This window comes from Cololabis saira, chromosome 14 (genome assembly GCF_033807715.1).
Source record: "Cololabis saira isolate AMF1-May2022 chromosome 14, fColSai1.1, whole genome shotgun sequence".
NCBI lineage: Eukaryota > Metazoa > Chordata > Actinopteri > Beloniformes > Belonidae > Cololabis > Cololabis saira.
The window spans coordinates 23221001-23239388 of NC_084600.1; the positions used below are offsets into that span (position 1 = coordinate 23221001).

The window sequence follows — 18388 nt, forward strand, 5'->3', positions numbered from 1 at the left end:
ATCCTGATGGTTTAGGTGTAACACGACAGGTTTATGTTGAGAAAGGCCACAGCAGGAAAGATTTCTTAATGTCGGCGGAGGTTCATTAATTTCCAAGTCACGTGACTGCCAATCTAATTGTAGGGGTGGGACTTATTATTGCAGTTTTTCTTCTCTTTATTGCTTCTATATCACGTTATCCAATAACTCAAATACAAGCTTTAGTGGGCACAAGGAGTTATCAGTGCTCCACATCTGTTTTTTTTTGGTTTAATTTTTAAATTCATTGCAGCCATATTAAATAATAGTTTTAGTGAGAGTACTTTTACATATATGTTCTATTGTAATTTATTTAGCCTTGACATGTTTGGGTACTGACAGATTGGCTACACTGCCGTAATCTGAATTCTCACTCTAAAATGAATAATAAATTGAACTCCCTCAGTAATTCCTACTTACTTGTGACCACCAGTCATTTTATTGTATCCATTGGGACATCAAAGCCAAAACTCTCTTGCAAATACAGGTTTTTTCTTGTTCTGTGGAAAATGGAGGTAATGAGTCAACCAGATGACTAACGCACACAGCGTCTGATAGCGTGCACAATATGATGTTTCCTAATATCAATCAACTTATGCCAGGGTTTCCCAGCTGCAGCCGTGGAGGGCTACTACTAAGGGCACATTTCTATGAATCAGGTGTGCTGACGCATGGAAAGTTTGAAAACATGCAGGCGAGCGTCCCTCGAGGAACTAGATTGGGCGACCCTTCCTCATGTCGCAGCTATTATCTGAAGTTCTTAAGACTCTCCGCAGTAATATCACTGCTGATTGTTGACTACAGAATCACACACACAGAAGTCAAGAAGCAATTCTTCTGAAAACATATGACAGTAAATGATATGAATTAAAAAAAAGCTTATTTTTTCCCCAGATGAACAACAATTAGTTTACACATTTATAAAATAGCAATTAATCAGAGATCAGGTGGAGGTGTTTCAGCTCTACGAGTCACAATGTTTATCTTCACTGTCAGGTTGATGCATTTCATTCCTTCACTGAAGATGTATCTGTAAAACATGCAGGTCTGCAAAGGCTGGTAAGGCAATTGATTATTCAATGTGTTGCTTTGGTTTCAACCGTCAATAAAAAGGGATTTTGAATCAATGTACCATTTATACATATGTTTCTACAACTCATAACTAGCAGCCACTTGGTTTTGTCAGTACATATAAAAAAAGGAAATGGAAAAAAGAAGATATTTCGTAGGCTTCTGTTGGGTTGGAGAGGCATCTGGGTGAGGGTGATCAACCGCTGTAACGTCTCATAAAAATCTGCTCTACTATGTAACTACGTTGGTTTGTGAGGCGACCTGCACCCCCAGTGTCTGGCTCAGTAGCTGAACATTTGCTGTGCGGGGCCGCCCTGCTGCTGCAGGGCGGTTGGCTGGCTCTGGGTGCTCCGCCCCGGCTCTGGACCCTGACTCTGTGCGTCCCGACTATCCCCCTGGCCGCCCTCCGCCACCGGGGCCACCTGGCTGCCCTCGGCAGCCGGCACGGGCCTCCAGGCCAGAGTGGGAGCCTCCATCTGGTGGCCCACGGGGTTGACTAGAGTGGTGAGGTTGATGAAGTGGGCGACGGACTGCGGTGCGGTACCGGTCGTAGGACCGACCGTCTCCGGGACGAGTTCTCCAGGTCGGTTGTGGAGCATGGCGGAGCCGGCGACGGCGTCGAAGGTGACGGTGAGGATGGAGTTGTCCAGCGTGAGCGGCCGGTCGCCCGCCGTCAGCTGGCCCACGGCGACGGGCTGCAGGTTGGTGAACTGGGCGGGGGCGTGGCTGGTGATGGGGGTGACGGTGATGTTGGTCAGCCCCACTGAACTGTTGGGGGAGGGGGCCGATGGAGCGCTGGGGTCAGCCAGGACCACCACCTGAAACAGCAGCAGTCAGATCAATTAAAGGGGACTCAACGAGGAACACATTCATCAAAAGTGAACTCAAATTAAATTAAAGTTAATTGAACCGATAGTGTTACATATAGGGGTGGGCAAAAATATCAATATGGCAATATATTGCAATACTTTTCCAGCTGATTCAATATCGATATTCAAAATTTGAATATCGATTTCTTTTTTTTTTTTAATATATATATATTTATTTTTTTTTTTAATATATTTTTTATCCCCGATTTTTTTACCATTCTATCACCCAGTGCTCCTACCTAAGTGACAGTCCTGGGCATTGCCACTCTACCAACCCTGGGAGGGCCCTGCACTGAGCTCAGGTTTTATTTCACGTTTTATTTCATTTTATAATTTATTTTTTATATAACACAATTGCCTGTCCTTAAAAAATGAAAAATAATGGACAGAGGTTTATTTATTTATGGATTTATATCTATACTGACTGATCACTGTGCCTGTCCTTGGTTTTAGTACCATCTTTCTTGTGTTTATTATCATTTGCCACATAATTAAAGCAACCTCATACTAAATTTAATGTTAATTTAATATGATGTAAATAATATGAAAAACATATACAAATATGTTGTAATTTTAGCTTGTATAGTTATAATAAAACATTGTTTTGACTCAGTTTGTCCCATGAATTGTCACTATAATCTGATGAACGTGCAACTCGGATTTTAAGATCCATTACTATCATCTGATGTACATATATACAACTTGGATTTTAAGATGTGTAATGCATTTTAAATTTTTCGGTGAACTATGTAGAATATAATAATCGGGATATCGCATAATCGGGATATCGCAATGTGTATCGTATCGTGGCTCAAGTATCGTGATGCGTATCGTATCGTGAGGTCCTTCCCAATACCCACCCCTAGTTACATAGCTTTAAATTTCATTTTCAACATTGAGTATATTTTACCTTAAAAGGAAACAAATTATTTATCTTTTTCATATTTTGGCCAAAATACCAAAAACACCTTTTTTTTTGTCTTTACTGATTAATTTAAAGTGGCCAGTTAAAGTGGGTGAAGCCAACACCGTGACTAAACTCCAGCTATTTATCCTTTGGGCCAACCTCTTTTCGGAGTGATGTGAAAACGTTTTGCTGCTTCTTTCTGAGGTACAACAAACAGAGCAGGATGTGAAGTTAGGCAGCGCCAACGATGAGAACCTGGATCAGTTTTTATATTTTCGTGGCCTTTATTCAAACTGTAGACAGGAAGGGGGTAGAGAAGGAAAATGGAGACCACATGCAGCAAAGGTCCGCAGATCGGGACTGGAACCTGCGACCGCTGCAGCAGGACGGTAGCCTCAGTACACGGGCTGCTTGCTTTAAACACTGTGCCGCCCAGTGACCTGAGAACCTGGATAATTTGACTGATGTGGGTCTGTGATGTTACAGTACCCTGCAGACCTAAACACCTCACCGAAAGAGCAAGGCCACACAAAACAATGTGTTTTTTGTGTTGGTAGTGATTTCAAAAACACCCACGTGAATAGTTTCATGCACAGATTAATTCATTCTTTGATATGTCCCCTTTAAAAAGGTGAGCTATTAGATTAGTTCTGGATATGTTGTTATTGTAATACCCATAAAAAGTGTTTTCTTTTATCTTCCTTGTAACATAAGGGTATATATATATATATATATATATATATATATATATATATATATATATATATATATATTAGATTAATTGGTAATCTTAATTCAGTCATTCAGAGGGAGATTTGATTACACTTCATTAGTAGATAACAGTGTCCATCAGTTTTCAAAATATATTTTTCATGTTAAGGAAACAACAAAAAGATAAAACAAAGACCAGGAAGCAGCCCGAGTTGAGACTTCAAAAAAGAAAAAATTAAACTGATTATAAACATAATTGCATCTGCTGTTTCTGGGCATTTGAATGTTCAGCTTTGAGCTACCGTTTCATTTTATTTCATTTAATCTTCTTATAGTCAGGACTCCCGTCTTTACCAAGCCTGTATTTATTGTGGTTACCATGCTAAAGATGGGTATATATACCTGCTGGATGCTCTGCACAGCAGAACTCGTCTCCGTCTCTTCACCGACGATGACTGTATCGTATTCGACCATGGGTTTGTGCCTGGGCTCGGTGAAGTCGCCGTAGTCGTCAGACTCGGAGAGCTCTGGCTCAGCTGAAACCCTCTGCTTCTTCTTGGGATGCCGCGGAAGTCTAAGAGGCTGATCCTGGGACATGCTGTCTTTTTCCAAGGACAGGGTGGGCTGTGGAAGGAGGTACATTTGTCAACAAAAACACCATGTGACTGACCAGAGTTCAAATCCTTGTATTATAAATTAAATCCACTTCATCAAACCACAGGACTTTCATCTAACCTGTGCAATGCCAACAGATGAATTATTCATTGTTAAATTTTCTTGAAGATCATCAAAGTCGTCAATCCTCACAGACGCCACCTGCAGGAACAAAGGTGAATGGTGTGAGTTCAGGTAAAACCTGAGCGGTATCCACGGCAGTTTCCCCAGAGACCTGTCCAGACTCACCTCAGGGTGCTTGCGTCTCAGGTGTCGGTTCATGGAAGCACGGGTAGATACCTTAGTCCCACAGAGGTCACAGGACTGGGCCTCCACCTTTTCATGGGTCAGGTGGATATGCTTCTGCAGCATGTACTCCGTCAGGTACTTCTTATCGCATGTTGTACATGTCCACGTCTTACCCACTGAAAAAAGGGAAAAAACAAAAAGGTGTCAATTGCATACGTCAGCACTGTGTCCTTTAGTCTTAAAGGAGACCTATTATGGCATCTAATACCTATTTTAAACAGGCCTTGAATGTCTTAAAAACAAGCTTTTGATTGTTTTTGCTAAATAAGTTCAATTCAGCCTCTGAGCCATGTCTTTATCATCCCAGTCTCTAACCTCATTATCTATGCGGGATTCTGAGTGGGCGGGGCTATGATAATGAGCCTCTGTGCTGATTGGCTGCCTGAATGACGCGATACACCGCTACGAAAAAATGGCGGAAGCTCCGGCCGGGGGAGTTAGTTGTGGGCGTGGTTTCACGCATCGGAGGCCAACCTATGTAAATCGCGCCCATTGTTACGTAACGACAGGGGAAGAATCTGAATGGCTCGTAGATCCACATCACACTGGATGGATCATCTGGGCGGCTGTACAGACACTGCAGAATTTGGTTGTTTTCCTCCTTCTCTGAGTTGGCAGGCTGAGGGGAGACCACTTTATATATGTTAAAGCAAGAGAAAACTTGTTTTTCATAATAGGTCCCCTTTAAGTGTAAAAACACAAGTAGGATAGTGGGTTTTAGGAGTAAATCCAACAACCACTATCAATGTGCTATGATTTATTCAACAAACAACAAACAAAATATTCAAATAGAAAACAATTGTGTGTGTAATACCAAGTACCCCCAAACTAGGTTTAAGAGGATAAATTACAGACAGGTGCTGCAAGACCTTGATGAATAATCATCAGCAGAGCTCTATGATAGCAGATGTTGTGGTGTGATGTTGGCCTGGAACATTCAGGTGTATGTTAACATAATGCTAACAGGGAAAAATATAATCACTGGTGATAGAGAAGCCACTGATGCATAACCCCCCCCCAAAAAAAAGTGGGTATTTTATGAAACTGTGATGAGAGACCCTAACCTGTGTGGATGAGCTTGTGTGTCTCCAGAGTTGTCCTCTCACTGAACGTCTTTCCACACAATTCACACATGAAATCCTTTATACCTGCGGATATGAGAATGAAGGAATGAAGATAAAGTGGTCCAGAGACATGATGCATCATTAACCTCCCCCAAACATACAGTACGTGCAATAAACAAATTAATAGCTCCGTTTATTTAACGAGATTGCTAATGTTGCCCCTGCAACACGTCTTAACATTGTTCAGGAGGGTTAGACATCCAGACTCACCCGTATGTCTCTTGTAGTGCTTCAGCATGTTGACTTTCTGGGCAAATTTGCGATTGCATTCTTTACACTCGTACTCCTTGATGCCCTTGTGAAGCTTCATGTGGTGCCTCAGGGCATGTTTGGTCTTCATGCCTGCAGAGGGAAACATTTGAATGACAGAAGAATGAGTCCAACAGCAACTGCTTCATGTTCACCGAGCCATTTCCACAGCAAGAAAAACCCGTAACAAGGTAGTGGGAAGAACCCGACCTTTCCCACACTCTGCACACAGGTAGTCACGGTTGTCATCGTGGACCCTGAGGTGCTCCTTCAGCATGTCCTTTCTTGCGAATGATTTGCCACACTTATCACAGCCATGGCTCTTCACCCCTGGATAATTACAGAAGAGGCAACCCAGTTAACTAGTCTAATTATATTGCAGTCTCAAAGACATTTCTTAAGACCTTCAAACACAGAGAAGCAGAAGAGTAGCGGATGATGTTTCATAACTGGAAGCTATTTTTACTAAACTGGTTGTTTCAATTGATTCTCTGTGTTATAATATCAAAACACAGAAAACCTAATGACCCCGGATCGCAGACAAAACAAGACGAGTGAAAAACATTTTACTCAGAAAGACAGCTGCTCACCAGTGTGGATGATCTTGTGCCTTTCCAGGTTTCCGATGCTATTGAAGATTCGGCCACAGATTTCACATGGATGGATGTATCTTTAGGACACAACAATGAATTACAGTCAATTTGTAATTCAAAAAAGCTTCGGTTTCAGCTCAATTCATTAATACTTTGAAGCGGCAGTAACAAGGAACGCATGAGTGATCCTTGGTTCCTATTCTGAACTTTCTCAACGACTTGATGTATAAAAGATAACTAATACCCTTTTCCACCAAACCGGTTCCAGGGCTGGTTCTGGTTCTGGGCCAGTGCTGAGTTTGGAACCGGGCTTTCTGTTTCCACTTACAACGAACTGGCTCCGGGCCAGAAAAACCGGTTACAAGGTATTACCAACTCTTTGCTGGGCTAGAGGAAAGAACCGCTACGTAAGTGGAGGGGGGAGTTATTAAGACCAACGGCAATAGCAAGACTGCGACACGGCAACATTTTCAAATAAGCAACCAATCAATATGGATGCAGCAAAGCAGCAGGGGTCTGAGGAGGAGACAACCTGTTTTTTAGCGATCGGGTCCATGGAGTGTGCTATGCAGACCAAGTTCGTATTAGATCAAATACATTGTTGTTGCATTGTTGAGCGGCAACGGGTTAAACTTTCGTGTCAATGCAAACACAGCGACGTAACTGACGTTTGCAGTGACATAATCAGTACTCGAGTTGAGGGGGGGATGAGGGGGGGTGGCATCCCCCCTGAAATAAAAACGGTCCAAATCATCCCCCCTGTAAAACTGCCATCCCTCCTTTCCATCCCTTATGTCATTTCATCAATGAATGTGGTTTTACTGCTATTTCAACATTTAGAGTCATCACCAGAAAAATAACACCAGAAAAATAACTTATTTGACAGTTTACCTGTTTCAAGTAAATTTTCACTTGAAATAAATAGGAAAAATCTGCCAATGGGACAAGATTTATCTTCTCATTACAAGCAATAAAATCTTGTTCCACATGCAGATTTTTCTACTTATTTTAAGTGAAAATCTACTTGAAACAGGTGAAAATTGTTGTTTTTTCCAGTGATGAGTCTTGTTTTAAGTGTAATGAGATTTTTCTTTACTAAAATGAGACATTTTAACTAGAAATAAGACAAATATTCTTGTTAAGATTTTTAGTTTTTGCAGTGATCCATTTTACTTATCCTGTGAAGGACAGAGGCCTATTGATAAGTTCAGAAAACTGTTTTTTATTGTTGTGTTTTGATGTATTTGATGTAAGCCCAGTGGATATTTAAAGCATTTAACTGCTGCTCTGTCATTCCTGCAGTATTTCTGCAGGTGTTTTGGTCAGTGCTTTTATTTGTAATATATTATATTATTTGTAATCAGCACAAATTATCTGTCCCCATATGATCAAATCCACCATCCCCCCTGATTTTTTTTTACAACTCGAGTACTGGACGTAATGATGTGGCTCCCGTTAACACCCGAGCTATGAAAAAGCGAACCAGTTCTCAGCTGGTTCACAAGTTGAACGAGTTGTGAACCAGCACCAGCACTGGCCCAGAATCAGCACTGGAACCGGTTTGGTGGAAAAAGGGCTTAAGAGGACATTAATGTTGGTTGTTTTACTTCTGCACTGCAGGGTCGGGTAGCTGTTCCCTGTGGATGACCAGGTGAGCGTTGTACGTGGCTTTCAGCGCAAAGTGTCGGTTACAGATCCCACAGCCATAGCCCTTCTCCTTGTGTTGATCACTGATGTGCTTCAGGTACTCTTTGCCTTTTGCAAATGACAACTAGGGGAACAAACATTAGAAAACTTGCGTTAATCACGGCTCTGTTAGGTTAGTTAAACACACTAACATGTTCTCCATGAATGTCAGTGACAGCTTTGATACCTGAAAGGGCTCCAACTTACTCTCAAGCTCGTCTTCCAGCACTTTGTTCAAGAAAAGTTAAAGCATTTTATTCCCTAGCCTGAACTGTGGGGTGTTTCCTGCTCCTTGTCATGATGAGGCTTACTTGACATTTCTTGCAATTGTACTTGTGATGCTCGGGATCATCTTCCTCCTCATCATCGTCCGATTCATCGCTGTCATCTGCTGAAATACCAATCTTCTTGATGAAGTCCTCTCTCTCCTGTTCATCCATTAAGGCGATGTCCTGGAATCCAAATAATTCCATGAGATCATTAACACTGATGGTTGAAAGCTCGCCGGAGGATGTGAAACCCTCACTACTCAGGTGTGATCTGAGGGAGATTGATAATGACTGTGTTTATGTTCTTATGCTACAGTATTCCCTCTGCAAACGCAGCACTTCTCTTCTCCTCATGACAAATCGGAAATGTCCCTGTTGAATCACCTTGAAGTGCACGTGAATGTGGTCTCGGAGGACGTCCACGCGGAAGAACTTCCGGCCGCAGATCTCACAGGTATACTTCTTATCACCATGAGTCAACAGATGCTTGTTCATGTTACTCCTGCAAGAAAACACCTGTGCACACACACAAACACACGTCACAATAAGGTATTTGTGAACATCCATATCCATTCTGTTCTTTCCTGGACTCGTCAGGAGGTATTTGATCTCTGAGAGCCGACCTTGCCGCAGATCGGACAGGGTGATGGTTCCTTCCTGTACTTGGTCCCCTCTTCTCCATTGGCCTCCAGCTCCTCTCGCTTCATGTGTTTTGGTCCTGTCCATGTGTTAATTGATGCACAAATAGAAGAGAAAACAGAAGATCATAACTTGATTTCCTTCCATTTAAGTGGAAAGATCCTGAAGATGCTCCGGTTTGATAAGACCGCTGCGGCCAAAGAGGATCCAGTTTTGAATTTTTGATGAAGTTATAAAAACAAAAAGTCTGAAAACAAAACCATACCCCTTTTCCACCAAACTGGTTCCAGAGCTGGTTCTGGGCCAGTGCTGAGTTTGGAACCGGGCTTTCTGTTTCCACGGACAAAGAATTGGCCCGGGCCAGAAAAACCGGTTCCAAGGTAGAACCAACTCTTTTCTGGGCTAGAGGAAAGAACCGCTTAGGTAAGCAGAGGGGGCGGAGTTGTTAAGACCAACGGCAATGGCAAAAAGGTGAAATTATCAAATAAGCAACAAAAGAATATGGATGCAGCAGAGCAGCAGTGGTCTGAGGAGGAAATCCACGGAGGGCGCTACGCGGACCAAGTCAGTATTAGAGCAAATACGTCGTTGCTTCAACTTTTGCGGTGATAAAAATGCAGCGACAGAACTGATCTTAGCGCCTGAGCTATGAAAAAGCGAACCAGTTCTCAGCTAGTTCGCAAGTTGAACGAGTTGTGAACCAGCACCAGCACTGGCCCAGAACCAGCTTTGGAACCGGTTTGGTGGTAAAGGGGTCTCCTTGCCACAATGTGTCTGACAAACTGTAGATATTAATGATAAATAAAAGGAACTCACCCACACTGTGCCTCCTGTGGTGCTCCTGCATCACGTCTTTGCGGTAGAACATCTTGTTGCAGATTTCACAGGAATACAGCTTCTCGCCGTGCTTCTTCTTGTGCTTGGAGAGGTTGCTGTTGGTGGAGAAGAATCTGGAGCAGATATCACACTGGAACGTCTTGTCATCTGGAGGTGAAATAAAATGGAAATCAAGCAGAGTCTGATGCGGCGTGAGAGATGGATGTGATCGGTCACACGTCCTGGCTAGGAGGTATGGTGAAGACTAGCACACCTGTGCGGCAATTGTGGAACTTTAAGGCATTTTCCAGGCGAAAGGATTTGTCGCAGGTGTTGCATTTATACTTGTACTCCTGGTCACACTGTCAGGACGACACAGAGACAGATGTGTTAACAGGAAGAGGAGCTAATAGTGTTGAGGCAACCGCTGGTAGTGTCACTCACCGCAGTCTTGCTGTGCTTGTATGAGATATGCTGCTTCAGACTCTCCTTACGACTGAATAACTTATCACATTCATCACACTTGAACAGCTTATCACCTGGAAGGATACATGAAGGAACTCTTAAACCTTACATTTGAACACCCTTTCACTTTCATTTCAAAAGTGGCTTCTCAGAGCCGCTCGCACCGTGAGATCGGACGTGTCTGTTGAGGTTGCTGCTGTTCTGGAAGACCTTGTTGCAGAGGGAGCACCGGTACACCCTCTTGTGTTCTCTGGTTTTGTGCCTCTTCATGACAGCTGTGTTGTCAGCAGCAGGAGCCTGTGGGCCGCAGCTCGCTGCCCCCGTCACCGCTGGCTCCGAGCTCGCCACCGGCAGCCTCCCATCTGCACACAGTTTTTTATCTACACAAAAAACCAAACACGGTTAGCCGCGGTTTATTCTGAGGAGAAATGTTGTCAATGGGATTCAAAGATTCTTCAGTTTTACTTGATCTCGATGCAACCGTCAACAATGATGAGGTTTCATGAATCAGTGGGCTTTAGTTGACCGATTCTCACCTATTTAACATCACACCTGAGACATGAAGTTTCAGTTTTAAAGTAAAATAAATTCCCTCTAGTGATCTACCACAATGCATCTTGGTTTATTTCTCTTCAATCTTTATGTTTACACCTGTTATTATCAAAATACATCCAACATGATGACACACGGCTGTACATTTTTATTTCCTCCTAATATCTGTTCTATCAGTAAACTAATAAAACTATTAATTATGTAAATTGTTGGGTTGTTCATTTTTTTCATAACTGAACAGAGACAAGCATTTATCGTCCAAAAAAGAATATTTTTCCACGCTTGGTGTCTCATTGAGACGCATGGAGTCAGCAGTAAGGGATAAATCCTGGTTTATTCAGTGTGTTTTTGTTGCATACTGCAACTCCTTGTATAGTTTAAAAGACATGAATCTATCAAAGTTTGTTTCCAAGGTTTGGGTTGCTGTGATGAACAAAGAATATCATTTATAAGAGGCTACCATTTGTTTTTATTTATTAGCATCTTGTGCTTTCTGGGCTGCTTGTTTGCCAAGTGCCATGACTTAATTTGTAAGGAAGTGTGTTTTAAAGCAGTCAAAGGACAAAAATCTTCAACATGGCCACCACAAAAGCCAAATAACTGTTATCTCAAGTAATAAATAACAAGTGTTGCCTTAAAATGTTGACATAATTTATTAAAAATCAAATGTCAGCTGTGCTTTGGCCAAAATTATACAGATTAACAGATGGTGTGAAACCCATTTAGGAGCCACAGTGAATTCTTGATGTTGTGTGAGAATAAAGATGAGGAGGGCTGGATAATCCTACTTGGATCTTTGCTGTCCCTGCATATCTGGACAGCTCACTGAACAGGATAGATTCAGATTGAGCTGACAAGATTGTGTTGAAGTTTTGGATTCGGTTGGCAGTTCACATACTTAAACACAAAAGCAAAACAAAAAAAAATTACATGCTCGGCCCCCTTTTATGTAGTCAAAACTCACGGCCTTTTCTAAAAACAGTTTAAGCACGTCATGCCCTTTAATTCAGACGTAAGTTTGCAGACCTGTTTTCCATCACCGTTGTGATTTTGCCAAACTAAGAGACAGTCTTACCAAGAGCACGGAAAAAAAGAAGAAAAAAATGCATTTGTGATGGAAGTTTGTTTGAAAACTAATCAAAATATTCAAAATTGAACTACTGCAATTCCTTTTTAGTTGGATGTCCTAAAAGTACTCCACATTCCTCAAGCTGGCCCAGAATGCAGCACTCTGATGAGAAATTAAAATGAGAATAATATTTCTCCTTCTTATCTTAAGATCATGGTTCCACTTTACTCCATAGAAAGACTTCTCTCTCAGACTGGAGGCTTATTTGTGGTTCCTTGAGTTTCTAAAAGTAGACTGGGAATAACAGCCCTCGGTTTCAGGACCCAGCTCCCAGACAGCCTCTCGACCTTTAATGCAACTAAAATCTCCCTTTTCCCATAAAATGTATAGTTAAGGCTGGTTCGGTTGACCCCAAGTTATTTTCATTTTAGTTATACAGCTATAGGCCTGGCCTGCAGGGTGACCTCCCATGATGCACTGGGCACTTTCCCAGCAACTCTTTGCTCTTCATGTTTGTATATAACGTTATATCTGTCATTAACTCTGTGTCCTGCCTCTCAGGGCCCAACCAGATGCATGTGGTGGCTGACGCTCACGAGTCTGGCTCTACTGAAGGTTTCTTCCTGTTGTTGTTCCTTTCCACTGTCGCATACTCTAGTTGGGGACCTGAAGTGAAGTCGAGGGTCAATGCAATCTGCGGGGTTCCTTAGCTCAGGTACATTGATTTATTGAATTAATTGACATAAAAGATTTTAATTTGATCGTTCATAATTAGACTGCACTAAACTTGTTTCTTTATGTGTAACGTGCCCTAACTTTTGTTGTGAAATGGCACAATACAAATAACATGAATTGACTGGACACTAGGAATGGGCGATATTTTACCGTTCACGATATACCGTCAAAAAAATTCCCCACGGTAAGAATTTGTCATCTCGGGGTAAAAACGATAAATTCCCGTTGATGACGTTTTTGTGTAACAAACATGGCGGAAGGCGGATCTGAGAGCTTGTTGTTAAACGAGGCTCCAGCACCATTATCTGGAACTGGTTTGGATTTAAAAAGAGTGACGAGGAGCAAACATCATCTATTATATGCAGAGTCTGCAAAAAAACTGTGAGCGCAAAGGATGGTTTTTATTTATTTGTCCTGTTTCTTTATTTATCAGGTTGTATTTTTTTCTACTTTGCGATTTTATAAGGTAAGAAAACTTGAAGGACAATAGTACTTTTGCTGTTTGCACTGTTATCCCACTGTTTAAGCAATACAGTTTGAATAAATGTTGAATCTGTTCTTACATTTCAAACTTGTTTCATTTGAGTCATTACAGTTTTCCAGTACAGGTGTAACTAATTTAATTGGTTTTTATTAATTCAATTTAATTGGTGTAGTTTAGTAGTATTTAGTATTCTTTTAGAGCAGTGTTTTGGGGGCTCCAAAGACTGAATGTGGTGATAGATTTATTGTTACAAAGGTGGAGTTGAATTGGTATTTTTTCTATTGTCATTTTTATCGTTATCGGGATAAATGCCAGGAATGATCGTGATACATTTTTTAGTCCATACCGCCCATCCCTACTGGACACCCAAGTAATATTCAAGAGAGGCCTTCAAGGAAACCTTCCAGCTGTTGCTGTATATTTTGCATCTTTATCTAAATCATTTCTATGTTCAAACACCTTTTTGCTCACCTCTGCCTCTGCTTGTGGCAGCAGCTCCGGGCCTGCGTTCCCTTACTCTCCTTCCTCGGCTCTGCCCTCTCTTGCGACCAGGCTGAGCTGAGGGGGGGGCACTCTTCTCCACATCACGTCTGATTAGGCTCTCCTCCTGGGGCAGAGGCGACTCATCGGGAAGCTCAGTAACCAGCTTCACGTCACTGAGGTGACTCAGCATGTTGTCTGTGATCAGTAAAAACGCACCATGGAGAAAAAGCAGCTCCAAACTGATAGAAATGACTGTGAAGCTGGCTAAAATTGGACTGGAAGTTGAATTGACTGAAGGTGATGGACAATTATAATCATTGTACCTGCACTGTTGTCCTCAACCACTTGGGGGATGTAGGCTTCGCTCATCTCGGTGGTTTCAATTTTTGCAAATGAAGACTTTAAATCTGATTAAAAGACAGAAAAAGGTATAAAACATAGCTGTTGCCACAGAGGGCATCTCCAAGATTGGTGCATTGATGTCTGGAGAAACCTACCCGTGGGAGGCAGCGGCGGTTGAAGAGGAGGCCTCAGCACTGGTTTCTCCATCTTCTTGGCATAAAAAGCACCATACCAGACTCTCAGCTCTGTCCCTGGCAGCACATCCTGGGAAACAAACAGCAGAGGCAAGGGTTCAGAAGGAACAACACACCACGTCTCCTGTTGAGGTGCAGGCTCCGGGTTGGATGTGGGTTACCTGGGACGTGTTGAAGTAAACCTCATCATCCTGCTGATAAGCTGTCAGATTCTGGTGTTTGTGGTTGGTGGCAGGTCGCACCAGCATCATCCAATTACAGTCCTCCTCAATGCTGCAGTCAAAACACACCACCAAACCATCTGCCTGGAAAATCTGAAACAGAGGATCAAGAAGGATGAAAGGTAAAATGTGTCTCATAAAAAAACAAAGTGAGCATGCAGTGTTTCTTGTTTTGTGATCAGGATTCAGCAGGCTGCACCTTTAGAGGGAACGGTCCTTCCTTGTCCAAACAAAGGGCCCTCCTCGCCTCAAAAGGTCCAAACCGGGTCCTTTTGACCAGGCGACGCAGGACGAATACTCCCTCCACCCCGTTTCCCATCTCGCGGATCTCCAGGCTGTTGGGTAGAGTCGACCTGATCCACAATAGGAGCAGTGTGGTATGTGTATTAAAAATGACAACTCAGCCATCTTTACAGGCATGCTTACTCTCATTATCTCTAACCGAGGTCTTGTTTTATTAACGCTGCCTCTGGCCCGCAAGAACATGCATAGATGATTATGCACCTACTATACGTAAGTATAGTACCGTAAGTACCGTATTTTCGGGACTATAAGCCGCACCTGCATATAAGCCGCATCCGCTCTATTTAAAAAAAAAAAAAGATATGCAAGCCGCAGATATTTATGTTGTTAGATTAGATATTTACTACATGTACAGAAGGATTTTGAACTGTAAATGATGTACATGTTTTTACCTAAATAGATCTTTCCTAACAGTGTCTTTTAACACAGCAGCAACTTTGCTGATTAAAACGGGACAGAACCAAGAGAAAATAACCTGTATTTATTTATCTATTTATCTGTTTGAAATCTGCTTCTACCTACTTCTATCTGCTAAAGAAGAAGTAGCATATTCTTCTTTGCATTTATTTTGTCTTAGTTTTGATTCTAATTCCGTTTAGAGCGCCCCGAGCGGTGGAAAAAAAATCCACAGAATAGCTGCACCTTTGTATAAGCTGCATGGTTGAAAACCTATGAAAAAAGTAGCGGCTTATAGTCCAGAAAATACGGTATGCTGTTTCTTAAACAGTTTTGTTGTTAAGTCATGGATGATTTGCAAAACAAATGTCATAGAAAAAAAGACTAACTTTTAGTGGCCTGAAGTCAGATTTGTGCTTTAAGTATCTGCCACACCTCTACAATAGTAATTAGTTTATATAAATCAATAATAGTTAAATGCAAATTCCATTATAAAATATGATACAAAAGTAAATTCATATTTGTCTTGGACTTTGATACCACTGTCAATACTGATGCGACACCTCTTGCTAAAGCCCAACTGATGGTTGCATGGAACATGACAACCTCAGATGTGACTTTTAATGCATGATTTAACCATGCATTAAAAGTATTGTACTTACAGTGAATGCTGTCGGATTTGTATTTTTTAACCTGAGATGTGACTCACCGAGCTCGGCTGAGGACAAACGAGTCCTGGACGGTCACCAGAGGTCCCAGCTCAGGGCACTCAGAGTCATGATACTGGCCACAGTCTTCGCACCCTGAGAAAAACATCCCAACAGTCATCCCAGCATGGTCCCAGGCTTGGTAAATAGACATGCACTTTGTGTGGGAATGAATGAATGTGGTTTGTAAACAAGATACTATTAAATGTTTTTTTTCCTCATGTCATCAAAATAATTTAATAGACAGAATACCAGGCATCAAACTAGTGACACACAGTACAGTAAGGAATGTGATCATACTCACAGATGAATTCATCTGTTGTTTGTTCAGCCATTATGCCAACCTGCACACAAAGAGGAGCAGTTTATATCAGACCTAACAGGAAACAGCTGACAGCATTCAGGCCAAACAGTCTTTAAATGCTCTTTATTGAAGAGGAACCACTTGTGAGAGTGTGTTCGTTTGTGACTGTAAATAACTTCCATACACATTGCACGCAAGGCTGTCCCGCTGCACATGAACGCACCAGTCACATAATAACTGCAGCTTTTTTCCTGTTCTTGATGAAACAGGAGCGTGCACATTAACCATGTGAGACGGGATCCACAATATGAGTCGTTCCCAAACTCCGGCCGGGTTTTAACTCCGATCTGAGCCGTTCCCCTTCAGTAAAATGTAACAAAGAACAGTCGGCATGGCGGCTGGACCGGAGACGAACCCCCCCAGACGGGAGTGGATGCGTTTAAACAGCAGCCGGAGAGCTGCAGAGGCGGCGCGGGGGGAAACCGAGCAGGCCGGACGACACGGCTGCACCTTCACTGCAAACCTGCGTAGCCATTTCGTGGAAAAGCCAAGGTTATTTGTGAATAAACACGTTACCTTTTTTGCAAAACACCCTTCATTTAGCGAGTCCTGACTCCGGGTTCCAATCCGCTCCAGAAACGGCGCAGGACCGGAAGAGCACTGCGCGCAGTGGATTATGGGACATGTAGGCACAGCCACTACTTTAGTTCACAACCACAAATACTTGGAAAGTACCTTTTTTGAAAAGTACCTTTTTTTGTAGGCACAGCCACTACTTTAGTTCACAACCACAAATACTTGAAAAGTACCTTTTTTTGTAGGCACAGCCACTACTTTAGTTCACAACCACAAATACTTGAAAAGTACCTTTTTTTGAAAAGTACCTTTTTTTTTTGTAGGCACAGCCACTACTTTAGTTCACAACCACAAATACTTGAAAAGTACCTTTTTTTTTATTTTGAAACCTGAATACACAATTCGTCCCTAATCTTGATAGTAAAAAAAAAAAAAAAAAAAAAAAAAAAAAAAAAATCCCCCATATCGTCCATTTGCACTTGTATATCTTTGAGTGAAGAGTATTTAAAAAAATTACAAATTAATTATCAAATAAATGTATGTATCCCCTATAGCAGGGGTTTTCAATTCCGGTCCTCGGGCCTCCCTGCCCTGCATGTTTTAGATGCTACCCTGCTTTCAGCACACTGTGATACAAGGAGCTGTGTCATCAACAGAGATGTACAGACCTTGATGACAAGTTAATGATGATCATAAATTAGAATCAGGTGTGTTGATGCAAGGCAACATCTAAAACATGCAGGGCAGGGGGGCCTGAGGACTGGAATTGAAAACCCCTGCCCTATAGTATTAAAAAGCATGGCCTACTCAGGGTGTACTCCAATCCCCACCCTTTGACAACTGGATATGCCCAGTAATCGAGTTGCAAAAAAAAATCAGGCGGGATGGTGGATTTTATCATATGTTGACAGATAATTTGTGCTGATTACAAATAATATATGTTACAAATAATAGCACTGACCAAAACAGTTTTCTGATCTTATAACAGGATAAGTAAAATGGATCACTGCAAAAGCTCAAAATCTTAACAAGAATATTTGTCTTATTTCTAGTTAAAATGTCTAATTTCTGTAAAAAAAAAATCTCATTACACTTAAAACAATACTCATCACTGGAAAAAACAAGAATTTTCACCTGTTTCAAGAAGATTTTCACTTGAAATAAGTAGAAAAATATGCCAGTGGAACAAGATTTTTTTGCTTATAAGATAAATCTTGTCCCACTGGCAGATTTTCCTACTTATTTAAAGTGAAAATTTACTTGAAACAGTGAAAATTGTCAAATAAGTTATTTTTCTGGTGATGACTCTAAATGTTGAAATAGCAGTAAAACCACATTCATTGATGAAATGACATAAGGGATGGAAAGGGGGGATGGCAGTTTTACAGGGGGGATGATTTGGACCGTTTTTATTTCAGGGGGGGTGCCATCCCCCCTCATCCCCCCTCAACTCGAGTACTGGATATGCCCCAGCTCTCTGTAACTCTGAAGAGGAAAAATTGGGTACAGAAAGCAGATGGATGGATTTAATAGCATTAGCTGGAAAGAACTTAACAAGTGGAGCACAAGAAGATCTTAGCTTCTACAACTGGAGTCAAAACCGTTTACATACAAAAGTTTCTGTAAAACATTATCTTAAGAA

At 41.8% G+C, this 18388-nt stretch overlaps 1 protein-coding gene across 2 annotated transcripts; it reads right to left on the reverse strand.

The window, feature by feature from the left end:
* Positions 1-162: 162 nt before the first annotated feature.
* On the reverse strand, positions 163-16836 carry prdm15 (PR domain containing 15). Of its 2 annotated transcripts, none has more exons than XM_061740189.1 (24): positions 16747-16811; positions 16171-16210; positions 15869-15962; positions 14660-14813; positions 14401-14553; positions 14201-14309; positions 14027-14110; positions 13692-13898; positions 10545-10760; positions 10360-10454; positions 10190-10277; positions 9922-10083; positions 9084-9178; positions 8845-8976; positions 8503-8643; positions 8113-8276; positions 6503-6582; positions 6123-6242; positions 5874-6005; positions 5604-5687; positions 4480-4655; positions 4312-4392; positions 3979-4200; positions 163-1907 (listed from the first exon to the last, which is right to left on the reverse strand). In XM_061740189.1, exons 2-24 carry the CDS (start codon positions 16199-16201, stop codon positions 1371-1373), a joined length of 3357 nt encoding a protein of 1118 aa, XP_061596173.1. In that variant the 5' UTR covers positions 16202-16210; positions 16747-16811; the 3' UTR covers positions 163-1370. The 2 variants fall into 2 exon arrangements, with proteins under 2 accessions (XP_061596173.1, XP_061596174.1); XM_061740190.1 differs by having other exon boundaries at positions 183-1907; positions 9916-10083; positions 16747-16836.
* Positions 16837-18388: the final 1552 nt, after the last annotated feature.

Excerpts from the sequence above, each read along its gene's own strand:
- prdm15 (XM_061740190.1), bottom strand. The coding sequence starts at position 16,201 with ATGGCTGAACAAACAACAGATGAATTCATCT. Across the intron at positions 15,963-16,170 it reads AACAACAGATGAATTCATCT|GGTGCGAAGACTGTGGCCAG; the intron begins GTGAGTATGATC and ends TGTTTTTCTCAG. Across the intron at positions 13,899-14,026 it reads GGTTGAGGACAACAGTGCAG|ACAACATGCTGAGTCACCTC; the intron begins GTACAATGATTA and ends TACTGATCACAG.